General features: G+C 38.2%; 1 protein-coding gene across 5 annotated transcripts; it reads right to left on the minus strand.

Annotated features, from left to right (window-relative positions):
• Positions 1–266: 266 nt before the first annotated feature.
• LOC148869188 (ras-related protein RHN1-like) lies at positions 267–10,935 on the minus strand. 5 transcript variants are annotated; one of them, XM_088971269.1, is made up of 9 exons: positions 10,857–10,935; positions 10,588–10,732; positions 9,637–9,714; positions 9,369–9,536; positions 2,831–2,879; positions 1,997–2,070; positions 1,405–1,498; positions 655–785; positions 267–509 (listed from the first exon to the last, which is right to left on the minus strand). In XM_088971269.1, exons 2-8 carry the CDS (start codon positions 10,624–10,626, stop codon positions 685–687), a joined length of 603 nt encoding a protein of 200 aa, XP_088827395.1. In that variant the 5' UTR covers positions 10,627–10,732; positions 10,857–10,935; the 3' UTR covers positions 267–509; positions 655–684. The 5 variants fall into 5 exon arrangements, with proteins under 5 accessions (XP_088827395.1, XP_088827394.1, XP_088827393.1 ...); XM_088971268.1 differs by lacking the exon at positions 10,857–10,935 and having other exon boundaries at positions 10,588–10,854; XM_088971267.1 differs by lacking the exon at positions 10,857–10,935 and having other exon boundaries at positions 651–785; positions 10,588–10,854.
• Between the last annotated feature and the right edge of the window lie 2,508 nt (positions 10,936–13,443).

The following is a 13,443-nucleotide window of genomic DNA, read 5'->3' on the forward strand; positions in this document are numbered from 1 at the left end:
ATTCTGAGAACGCTCTCAATGCAGTTATTGGAGGCAAGATACATTTTCTTCATTCATAAAGATGACCGAGTTAAGCAGGCATTGCATGACTTAGAAATTCATGGTTTAAAACACTTCTGAAGGATCTGTCAAAGTACATGACTGACCATCAAGCTTTACCAGGAGTTGATTATGTTGGCGCTTTTTATTGAACTATTTGGAATTCCTTATCACAGAACCACTATTATACCAACTTAACTATATTGCTGGTAAGTTGAAATAGAAACTTTTGTTGACAACTAAGGTCTGCTTCATTGGTTAGAATATATCCCATTAATTGTAGAAAATTCATTTTATTCTTTTTGGCTCCCATGCTCCTTTCACTTACACGAGCACAGTAAACAGTTCAAAGGAGACAGCAAAGCCGTTAAAAGGAATCTTGTAATGTCCAGACTGCAAGTATTTACAAGACATGGTTTAAGTGCTGGGTAAAAGTGTCAATAAATTTATCATCCACACCGGAGAATCACCTGGTAAAATGAACAGTAAAATTAGCAATTGATTTTTAAATAAGAAAAAAAAAAAAAACCAGCATTGGCAATAGAAACATGCATTGACTCAACGGACTTATCATTCCATGAAGTAAAAGAAGAATTGAGATAGCTGCGCACCCACAGTGAAGATCTTGGCCAGGTGGCTATGTTATTATGCTGAGCAACAAAACCGTCTTCTCCCCCTTCCCCGTGCTTCATCATGTAGATTCATTCCTTTGGGGCGTGTAGGGCAGGCCTTTGCCAATAGCTTTGCTGTAAAAGGCCTTTAATCTTGTAACATAACTAGAACAAAAGTTTATTACGAAAACAAAATAGAAGGGGCAAATGGAAATCTAGAATCCAGGCTGAAAATGTCATACAACAACATATCTGCACCACAAGACCTAGTAGCAAGCTAAGAACATTCCTGCAAAACTAGGCTTCACTTAGGTTCTATCTTCAGCTGAAGCCTGGCAATCTACACACTGTAAAATATAATGCTCTTGGTCAAGGTTGACCAAAATATCAGGGGACTGAACCAACATGAAGCCATTCAATTTCCATCAGAACCAACTGAGAAAAGACTCGAAGCAACTATGGAAAAAAAATGTTATCCCATGATGACAATGTTTGGATAAGAATAATATTCACCATATGGATTTACTTTGGCCATCTACTTCCCCTTCTGACCATCCAGAAGAATGAAAGAAATAGGACAGTCAGCCATCAATTGGGCTGTTATTTTGGATTAGATCTCCTAGATCAGAAGTATGACATGATTGATGAATTTGCTAACTTGAATGGGTGTTTTGTATTTCCTGCAATTATAATGATTCCTACAGCCGGGTGCAAGGGAACATAGCTATCCACAGAGAAATAAATGAAAATTTACCTATTTCATAGAACAACTCATTAACATTTTGTGCAGTTTTTGCTGAAGTTTCTATGAAAAATAGCCCATTTTCTTGGGCGTATTGCTCACCTTCCTGCAATAATATAGAGAGATCCAATGATTATGCTTGATAAGAAACAATTAGAAAAGCCAGTAATTTACAATTTTAATCACTCTGAAAGAATAAGATTGACAAGCAAATGAGGTGTTTCTGATGCTAAGAAAATTTGATGGTATAGCAGCGGTGATGACAGATGGTATAACATAATGACACACAGAAATAATATAGAAGCTGAAGGAAGGATTTGATCCCTCTGCTATAACCAGCCAGAGATCTTACCAACAGGCTAGCTGGATAAAATGAATTGTAGCAATACATTTGGCTTGAGAAAATGGGGACTGAAACTAGGTTCTAAGTCCAGGTCTATGGCATCAACTAAATGCCTGTATTGGATTTGAAACAAAGAAATCTTGCATCCTAGACTGAAATCATTATCATTGAATCATTCCATAAACAAGTAAATTGTTAAAAAGTTAATAACGTTGAGCAACAAAATGGAAATCAGAAGACCATGAAGGATTTTGCACATACCTCATTAGCCACCCTTCTCTTATCTTCCAAGTCGGCCTTGTTTGCCACTAACATCATTACCAAATTTGGATTCCCTAAAATAATTTAACATGCAAAATCAATTATACTCAATTATTGAGATACCAACTTTATCCCTCGATCTAGATAAACCAGGAGAGCTAATCTCCATAATGAGGGTTTGGCATTAGTGCTGGCTGCCAACCCGACACAACACTCCTTTATCTGAGCTTGGGACCAGCAGCTTAAGACAAGCTCACACTGGCAGAGTTAGGAGTGCTAATCTGGTATCTTAAATAAAAGTTTCTTACTCTAATGTTGTCATGTCATTGATTCTGAAGAGATTTAAATCTCCAAATCATTGAAAAAGTTCAACATAGGACAAGGAACAGAAAATGAATAAGAGAAAGAGGAGAATAGATCTTCTACAGAAAATTATGATACAAGAGCAAAGTTCAACTGATCTGTTTTGTCCTTTTAAGTTCATTTAATCAAATCTGGTAAGAAAACTTAACATTTAGCCAAATAAGTAACAATTTCTAGTTATAGTAAGTATAAATTTAATAATGACATGGTTTGGTGCTATGATCAAGTCACCCAACAGAAAAAGCTATAATCCTAGGGGAAATGAAAGGGAAATGGCTGGACAAGAGAAGAGAATATCCAAATTTAATCTCACGATGTACTTCCAAAGAAAAGTTAAAACTTCCATGCTATTTTTTCTTCTTAATCTAAACTATATGAACCATAAGAGAGGATATATTTAAATGGTTTAAGCATACAAGGCACATGAAACTGAGTGGAATCCAAAATTAATCTATCGTTTCAATAAGTCACCTTGTCTTTGCAGTTCTTGAACCCATTTCTTGGCCCGAATAAATGAGTCCTGAGGCCAAAACACCATACATTTTATTAGTCAAATCAATTCTTAGAAAAAGATGAATATATAGATGGAAGAAAAAAAAATCAGACAATGAATTGCATTTTCAAATGAGCATGAAAGATCATGGCAACTAATTACAGCCCATAAACATAATAAACACTTCCAAGCATAGCTAACTTTAGAAAACCTAGGATGCAAAGGTGAGCAATTGCACACAAAGACATAGATGACTGTACATACACAGTGCTGCTACTTGTCAAGGATTCATGAATGGAAGGGATTAAAAGGAAGAAGACCATGCCACAAGTACATGCATTATAATAAATTAAAACATCATTATATTACCTAACTGCACATGCACACCAGGAATACCACAAAGAATATTGAAAGAAAAAAAAAAGAATTCCATTAATCTTTAGAATTTTATTTTCTCCTTCATTACAAGTGCAGTCAACAAAATTCTGAGGAAAACATTAGAGTTTTGTAGAGAACATTGATGTGGGCCCCACAGCTGTGGTCCCACTCTGTCCGTAGGGTAGAATGTATCTAGTCACAGCTGTGGTCAATGGTCAATTTGTTATTCTGTTATTCCTAGTTGCTATTTATTTTTCAGTTTTATATTGTTTGTTATGTGTTAGCTGTTATGATGTAAGCACCAAGGGCATATATGTCCTTTCATGTGACTAGCATAACATATATATATTAAATTAAAGTGGCGGCGGCAGAATATTGACATTCTGTTCTCCTCAAAATCTGTGTTCTATAGCTCTCTTACCGCTCTTTCTTCTACTTCTTCTTCACTTTCTCTTCTCATCGAATCTGAAACTTCTTAGTGATCAAGACCGATAGCAGTCTTGAACACCTACATAGTATCAGAGCCAGGTTAGGGTTTCTCATGTGAGCCTAATACCAGCCAACTATATGAGAATCTCTTAGGATTGGAAGCTGAAAAGGAGGAGTTCGCAGACTGATTCTTGGAGATCGCCAGAGGTGCTAGCAGCTATTGGAAACTTGCTAGGGTCGCAGAGTGTTGGTGGTCAGGAAGGATCAGAGAAGACTAGGGTTCGGGTAACCCTAGAAGGCAGCGAACAATTTTTCCTTGTAAGTTGTTTACTTTCTAAGAGAAGTTCTATCAGAGAAGATAGGTTGGACCTATCTGGAGGGGAAGGCCGAACCATTTTAGGTTTTTCTCTCTTCGATTCACTAAGGTTTTACAGCAAACCCTGGACCGAACTGTCTCAACTGTGTTTCTCTCTACTCTAGGGTTTGAAAGTGATCTTGCGGCAAGCCCTAGTGTTTGACTGAACCCTGTGATCTACCTAGAGCTACCCTTAAGTTTATTGGTAGGTCTGATCAGATTCTAGGGTTTCTTATTAACCCTACTGCAAGCCTATCTGTACAGTTCTGGTTGGGTTGTGCAACTGAGTTGCTTACTTAAGGACTGATTAAACCCTACTGCAAGCATATCACATTTTTTTAAGCTGTTCTCAGAGTCCTAAGGGGTTAGAGCTCTACGGACAGCTACTGCTGTGTTGGCTAGTTGGTTTCAGATCAGAATTATCTCAGTTTGTGCACATACACTGAGAATACAGATCAGGCCTATACTGTTTTGATTGAGATTGGTAGTTCAAGTGTTGTTTTGAGACTTGACAGAAATTGAGTTTAAAAATCAGGCAGAAGACAGCCTTGGGAACATCAGTTATGGTAGTGTTTCTGAGATGGGTGGTCAGATTACGACCGTAAAGTTTGATGGATCAAACTATTTAGAATGGGCCCAATCAGCCATGATGGCTATTGGTGGAAGAGGTAAATTAGGGTACCTCTTGGGAGACATGAAAGAACCTCCCAAGGGAGACCCGACATATACCAAGTGGATGCAAGAAAACTACTTGGTTATGACATGGCTGTGTAATTCTATGCAGCCTCATATTAGCCGGAATTATTTGTGGGCAAAGACAACTAAGGAGATATGGGATGTTATGAAAGAAACTTATTCCCAACCCCTTAATGTTGTTAGAGCATATGAATTGAAAAATCTTAGACAAAGAGAAAGACCGGTTTCAGTACATTTCTCTACCTTGTAGTCCCTGTGGCGTGAGATTGATCACTTAGAGACTCTTGAGTGGGAGAGTCCCAGAGATGCACAGATATATAGAAAGCAAGTTGAGACAAACCGGGTATTTGAGTTTCTGGCAGGCTTAAATTCAGATTATGATATTGTCCGGCAACAAATTTTGACTAGAGACAGTGTGACTCTCTCAGGCATACTCATTTGTACACAGTGAAGAGACCAGAATGAAGGTTATGATGCAACCTCAGCCACCCACACCAGCATTTGTAGCGGTTACACCCAAATCAGGGGGTGATTCAAAGAAGGACAGGAGAAAAGAAGACAAGAAGGATGTGGTATGTGAACATTGTAAGAAGTCCAAACATACAAAAGAGACATGTTGGAAACTGCATCCTCACTTGGTTCCTACGAAGTTGAGAAACAAGAAGGGCACTGCTCATGTAGCCGTGAACACTGATTCAGCATCCTCATCTAGCACAAAAGGAACATCTTTGGAGACCTTAGCTGCAGTTCAGGCTGGCCTAATATAGCTAGAAAAGGAAGTTGGAAATTCAGCTCAGCCACCGCAACCTCCATCAGCCCCTGCCACATCTGCCTTCGCCCATTCAGGTACTCGAGCTTCAGCCTATCATGCCTCAACTCCAGGTACTACTGAACCTTGTTGGGTAATAGACTCAGGTGCATCTGATCACATGACTAGCTTGCCTTCATTGTTTACTACTTACCATTTGTCTTCTGGTAGGGATAAGGTATCTATTGCTGATGGCTCCCTGGTTCTTATTTCTGGGAAGGGTGACATCAAGCTTTCAGATAATATCTCCCTGTCATCTGTCTTGCATGTTCCTAGCTTGATACTAACCTTCTTTCAGTCAATAGTATTACCAAGCATATGAACTTCTCAATAACCTTCTTCCCTGACCGATGTGTTTTTCAGGACTTGGAGACGCAGAAGGTGATTGGGACTGGCCATGAGGCGAATGGGATCTATCTGCTCGGGGAGCGGTTCTGTCAGGGAGAGTCAGTTTGGAAGATGTCTTTTGTTTCTCAGAGTGTGAGTCCGGTTATGCTTTGGCATAACCGATTAGGTCATTTGTCTTTTCGATCTTTACAGAGTCCATTTCCTGCTTTATTTGATTCTATTGAGTTGTCTCAGTTACAGTGTGAAAGTTGTGAGTTTGCTAAGCATTGTAAAAAGCCTTATTTATTGAGTAATAAAAGGAGTGATAATTCTTTTGATATTGTGCATACTGACGTTTGGGGGCCTTATCATATCCCTTCCATGGGTGGGTACAGATATTTTTTGTTATTTGTTGATGACCATACCCGTTTTTCTTGGGTTTATCTCATGCATTCACGAGATGAGGTACCTTCCCTGACCCAAAATTTTCACCAAATGATCATAACCCAGTTTGATGCCAAGATCAAAGTTCTTAGATCTAATAACGCAAAGGAATACTTTGCTAAATTATTGACATCTTATCTTCTTCATCATGGGGTTATCCACCAGAGTTCTTGCCCTCATACACCTCAGCAGAATGGAGTTGCCGAAAGGAAGAATAGGCACATTTTGGAAGTGGCTAGAAGCCTCGTGTTTACTTCCAATGTTCCAATTCGCTTCTAGGGTGATGCTATCCTCACGGCGGTATACCTTATTAATCGAGTTCCTTCCAGGGTCCTTGATATGCGATCTCCTTTTTCCCTCCTACACCTACGTGAGGACTTGTTTTCTATTCCTCTTAAGCCATTTGGTTATACTTGCTTTGTTTAGCTTCTCGAACCCCATCACTCCAAGTTCGAACCCAAAGCCTCCAAATGCATCTTCCTTGGTTATGCACAAACTAAAAAGGGTTATTGCTGCTATGATCCTGTCTCCGAGAGGAAGTTTGTCTCCATGGATGTCACTTTCCTTGAGGGGACACCCTATTATCCTCGGGTTTCCCCTCAGGGGGAGAGCAGTGAGAGTGGGGCAGTTCCTTTACCTATTCCATTGGGTGATGAGAGCTGCAATGGTGAGGGTAGTCAGAGGGATCAGGAGTTGAGGGAGAGCTGCAATGGTGAGGGTAGTCAGAGGGATCAGGAGTTGAGGGAGAGCTGCAATGGTGAGGGTGGTCAGAGGGATCAGGAGTTGCGGGTTTATCACAGGCGGTGTAGGTAGGTTGATCATGATCACAAGCAATCCAGGCAGCTCCAATCTCATTTGCAGCTCTAGGTCCAGATACTACAGTCCCAGAGCCCACAGAGACTTCCCCTACAGATGGTCTTGACCTTTCGATTGCAGTCTGTAAAGGGAAACGTCATTGTACCACATCCACAGCCCACTGTATTTCCCATTTTGTATCCTATGATCGCCTATCTCCTACCTACAGGTCCTACCTTATTTCCATTTCCAATGTCCCTATTCCAAGAACAGTGCAAGAAGCCCTATTCGTCCCTGAATGAAAAGATGCAGTGCAAGTTGAGATGGATGCCCTGTTGAAAAACAACACCTGGGAGGTAGTTGATTTGCCCAAAGGAAAGAAACCAGTTGGATGCAGATGGGTAATTACGATGAAGCATAATGCAAATGGATCTATTGAGAGGTATAAAGCTCGCTTAGTTGCAAGAGGGTTTACATAGACTTATGGCATAGATTACTTGGAGACCTTTGCACCGGTAACCAAGATGACTACTATTCGAATCCTATTGTCCCTTGCAGCAAGTCACACTTGGCCTTTATACCAAATGGACGTGAAAAATGCCTTTCTGAATGGAGATCTGCAAGAAGAAGTTTACATGCATTTGCCTCTTGGATTCTATGATGCAGAAATAGGTAAGAAGGTTTGCCGGCTCAACAAGGCTTTGTATGGTTTGAAATAGTCACCTAGGGCTTGGTTCGATAGATTCAGACTAGCTCTTGTGAAGTTTGGTTATGTACAGGCCCAGTCAGATCATACCCTATTCATCAAGAGGGTGGAGTCCTCTTTGACACTACTAGCAGTATATGTTGATGATATTGTGGTCACAAGGAATGATAGCCATGAGATTGAATCTCTTAAACAGCTTCTTCATCAAGAATTTGAGGTGAAGGACCTTGGTGTACTCCGATATTTTTTGGGTATTGAGGTTGTTAGATCCAAACAGGGGATCTTTATTTCTCTAAGGAAATATGTCCTAGACCTGTTGGCAGAAACTGGAAAATTAGGTGTCAAGCCTGTAGATACACCAATTGAACAGATATAGGAAAGCTCCTATATCTCTGCCTTACTCGGCCAGATATTACTTATGATGTTAGTGTTGTCAGTCAGCACATGCATTCTCCTAAAACCACACATCTTCTTGCGGCAGAAAGAATCTTAGCCTACTTGAAGAGATGCCCAAGTAGGGGTATACTATTCAAGAACAACAATCACATGAAGGTGGAGGTCTATACGGATGCTAATTGGGCTGGGAGTGTTGATGACAGAAGGTCTACCTCAGGATATTGTGCCATTATGGGAGGAAATCTTGTCTCCTGGAGAAGTAAGAAACAAAGTGTTGTCTCCCGGTCAAGTGCTGAAGCAGAATACAAGTCCATGGCCAACGGAGTGGCTGAAATCCCATGGCTAAGATCTCTACTTGAGGAGTTGGGTATTGAGTATGAGAAGCCCCTGATGTTGTACTATGACAATCAAGCCACAATTAATATACCACATAATCCAGTACAACATGACAGAACCAAACACATTGAAGTTGACCGCCACTTTGTACGAAAGAGGGTCTCATCTCAAGAAGTATGCCTCCCTTACATCACATCCAGTATGCAACTAGCAGACATCCTCACTAAATCTGTATCAAGAAAGAAGCTAGAAGCGGATCTATCCAAGTTGAGAATGATGAACATATACTCCCAACTTGAGGGGGAGTGTAGAGAACATTGATGTGGGCCCCACAGATGTGGTCCCACTCTATCCGTAGGGTAGAATGTATCTAGTCACAGCTGTGGTCAATGGTCAATTTGTTATTTTGTTATTCCTAGTTGCTATTTATTTTTCAGTTTTATATTGTTTGTTATGTATTAGCAGTTATGATGTAAGCACCAAGGGCATATATGTCCTTTCATGTAACTAGCATAACATATATATTAAATTAAAGTGGCGGCGGCAGAATATTGACATTCTGTTCTTCTCCTCAAAATCTGTGTTCTACTACTCTCTCACCACTCTTTCTTCTACTTCTTCACTTTCTCTTCTCATCAAATCTGAAACTTCTTAGTGATCAAGACTGATAGCAGTCTTAAACACCTACAAGTTTCATTAAACCTCCTTGGGTAAAAGAAGTTACGCATTGACAATGTTTGCATTTAATAGAGCCAGAACTGCCTAGTTCATGGAATCATATATCCATATTTTTAAAACCGCCTAAACAAGCAATGACAGTCATTAGAAGATTAACAAATAGCTTACTGCACTTGATATGTCATACACCACAATAGCAGCTGCAGCACCACGGTAGTACATTGGGGCCAGGCTATGATATCGTTCTTGTCCTGCTGTATCCCATATGTCAAATTTCACAGTGGCTTCATTTAATGACAATATCTGAGTAAAGAAGGCTGCTCCTATAGTTGATTCCTGTATATTGTCAATTAGTGTCAAAAGTTCACCATAAGAAAAAGGAAAGACCAGGGAAAAGACGTAACGGAGTGAAAGATACAAGAAACCAAGAATAAACCTGGTAATCAAAAAACTGGCCCTTGACAAATCTTAATACCAAACTAGTCTTTCCAGTCCCCATGCCCCCAAGAAGAACCTGTAAAAAATTATGAAAAAAATGATCACAGATGTAAAAAGTTTTGCAGTATGATTCATGTTTAGAGTCAAATCAATGTGAGCATAAAGAACGTGGTCAAGCCCCATTCTCCAGCATCCTATATTTCCATATTTGGCACTGGCACAAAATTTTTGTGGCAATATTGAAACATTAACAGAAATAGGGCATTGAAGTTCCAAAGAAGTAATCTAAAGTAAAAATTAAAATGATTTGACCAATTTATTTAACCATTCCTCTTTTGTGTGGAGAAATCAGAATCCTTGGGACAATTTACTAATTGCTAATGATTATTGAACAAGTTGTACATGAGGAGATGCAGAAACCGTCAAACTGCTACGGTTTCCCCAAAAGACAAGGATCATCTATCCAATTGTTATTGAAGAAAGCAAAGCACAAGTTAGCAAAAGCTGAACCTACTTAACAACCAATGGGTCGAATTAAATTGTTTCATTTCACGAGAAGTGCCAAGAATTCTGAAAAATAGGGTGAATTTCAATTACAGCTGCGCCACTACGTTCTATTGCCGTATTAATCTATAAGCAGCTTCTTCACATATATATCAAATTTCTTAGCTTCTGCAAATAACAGGGTCATCCTAGAGAGCCGGTACTCCGGAAAATCTGAGAACCCGCCATTATAAAACTATTAATGCGTCTACAAGAATAACTTATGAGTCCACTGGGCAATTGGTACCACTCTATTTGCCTAAATAAATAAAAGAAAAGTTACAGAAACTTTGGTGGGTGGGAATAGTCATGATATATCTTGGAAACAACAAGAAACTAGCAAGGAGAAGAAGCTAATCAAGGTTAAAGAAGAGGAATACAATCCGGAAAGGGAAGACATACCCACCAGTTTGGCCTGGATATTCTTGTTGCCTGTCCTCGCCATTTGAATGGATCAGTAAGTAGTCGAGATCGATATTGAACTTCTGTATTGATCGGAGAGAGAGAGAGAAGAAGAAAAGTTGTCGAACTTTATCTGGGTCTGGGAATACCTATTCATCGTCAAAGAAGAAAAGACAAAAATAAAAAATAAAAAGAAAAAGAAAAAGAAAAATGCTAGAAGAGAGAATGGTAGGTTTTGAAATTTGAAGACTGGTAGTTGGCTGGTCATGGCACCTGGTTTCGACATCCTCCTCGGTCCATGCTCCACACTGTATATATTCTTCATTTGAATTATCGCGCGAAGATCGAAAATTGAACGTTTACTAATTACTGTGGCGGGTATTCTATGCGTAGCTGTTCTCATCAACCACATATAACCGTTAGGGGGATCCCCGGTCATCATTAACGGGTCTGGATTGGGGCCGGCCGGCCGGCCAACCCGAACTCATGCCACGTGGCATTGATTATATTGAAATGCCAAGTATTATTGGCTATATTGAAATATCACCATTGAATATGTTCAAATGTCACCTGACCTATGTTGCCACGTAGGGGTGTCAATGACCGGTTTGCGTTAATCTAAAATAAATTGGTCACATGTATATATTGCCACATAAGGGTGTCAATTTACAGGTTTGGGTTAATTCAAAATAAATTGGTCTGTATTCTTATTGATTTGAAGTAGACCTAAACCAAATTTTTGATAATTTGATTATGATGGCAAATCCTTGTCCAATTTGAAATCAATCAAAACTGAAAACAACATAAAATCACTTTTATGAAAGTATTTTTACGAAAGCATTTTTATAAAAACATTTTTATAAAATCACTTTTATAAAAAGTATTTTTACGAAAGCATTTTTACATAAGTACTTTTATAAAAACACTTTTACAGAATTAATTTTATAAAAGCACTTTTACAAAATCTTTAATAAAAGAACTTATAAAAGTACTTTTACGAAAGCACTTTTATAAAACTACTTTTACACGAAAGCACTTTTATGAAATCATTTTTACAAAAAAAACTTACGGAAGTACTTTTACGAAAGCATTTTTCTAGAAGTACTTTTATAAAAGCACTTTTACGAAAGCATTTTTATGGAAGTACTTTTAGAAAATCACTTTTATGAAAGCATTTTTATGAAAACACTTCTACGGAAGCACTTTTATAAAAATACTTTTATGAAAGTACTTCTACAAAAATATTTTTATAAGTCTATGGAAGTACTTTTCGAAAAGTGATTTTGTAAAAGCACTTTTATGAAAATATTTTTATCAAAGTACTTTTACAAAGTGCTTTTATATAATTTTCGATATTTCGTTCGGTTTGGATTGGATTTGGTTCGTATTGGATTTGGACCGGATTGGGTCCAATCCATTTATAAGTGGTCACATTGGACTGGATCGGGTTGCACCAAATCTGTCCAATTGACACCTCTAAATGCCACGATATAATGTACAAATATTATGTGTGCCTATGTGGTTGTTATCATGGTTTTCAAAAGTAGAACCGAACCGAACGGTCGGACCAGAAAAACCAGGAACCAATCAGGTTTTATCCCAGAACTGTTATTCAGCCAAAAATCATTGATATGGTCAGAAAACCGTTGATCCGGACAGTCAAACTGTTTGAACTGTTCGAATCATCCAACAGTTTTAGCCGTTTTTTATTTTTTATTTTGTCAGAATGGGCCGTTTATTCGATTATAGCACTTGATTGTAATACAGTTTGACCTGACTATTCGACCTAGAAACAGTTTGACCTGACTGTTTTAAAAACCTTGATTGTTATACACATTCTAGAAAATATAAAATAAACAAGAGGATTGGATGGATATTCTTGAATCGGACAGTTCTATCTTGGTCTCACAGCTAATACTTTCCCAAGAAGGAATCAGAGGAACAGAATGAAGGGAACTGGTTGCTTTATAGATTGGTGAGTAACACAGGCCAATCCATTCATTCTATGTTCCTTGTTGATCTGTTATAGCACTTGGCTAGCATTTTCTTTTTCTTTGTTGGAGAAGAAAAGTGCAACTTTGATTGTTAGTCTTCTCCTTGATCCAGCTGGCTCTATTAATTTTATTAAACATAAACTGGAATGTTCCCTTTCAACGCTTCTATTCTAAGGTTCAACAATGAAACAACCCTACCCTTTTTTTCTTGAAAAACGATATTTTAAAGAAACTTGTATTTTTATATTCATTCATTGAAAAAATAAAATAAAATTAGAATACAATTACACGCCTGACAAGTTGGATGTGTGGATAATAAGTAAGGTTGTGTTTGGTACCATGTCTTGGATAGATCAACACAAATTTGAGAGAGATTTTTCTACCTAAAACATTCTTTTCTTTAGGTATTATATGTTTTGGGTTCATCAACACAATTATCATGTGACAACTGACCACATTTCTCACCACTTTGTATATTAATCAACTCAAAACATTTCATGTAGAAACACCAATGGTACTAAATATAACCTAAACTACAAGATAACTTCAGTATTCACATGGATTAAGATTTACCTTCAGATAAAAGGGTATTTGGATTGTGATTAATTTGAGGCTGTGTTTGGTTTGTATAGGTTTCCCTATTTTTCCTTTCCTCTCTTTACCTTTTCTTTCAAACCAAATACAGCCTAGAGTTAGAACCTTGTTTTGTGACAATCTCTAGATTTTTCCAGAATCTAAAGATTTTGTTTTGGTAAAAATCTCATTAGAATTTCTTGTTTTTATCATTTTGTTAGGTGGGATATTTTGCCAATATATTAACTGACAGTTTAAAAATATTATCTTGATTTTATATGAGAATGTTCTAC

Source organism: Nelumbo lutea, chromosome 2 (genome assembly GCF_056320005.1).
Source record: "Nelumbo lutea isolate HS-2025 chromosome 2, American lotus-T2T, whole genome shotgun sequence".
NCBI classification, from domain to species: domain Eukaryota; kingdom Viridiplantae; phylum Streptophyta; class Magnoliopsida; order Proteales; family Nelumbonaceae; genus Nelumbo; species Nelumbo lutea.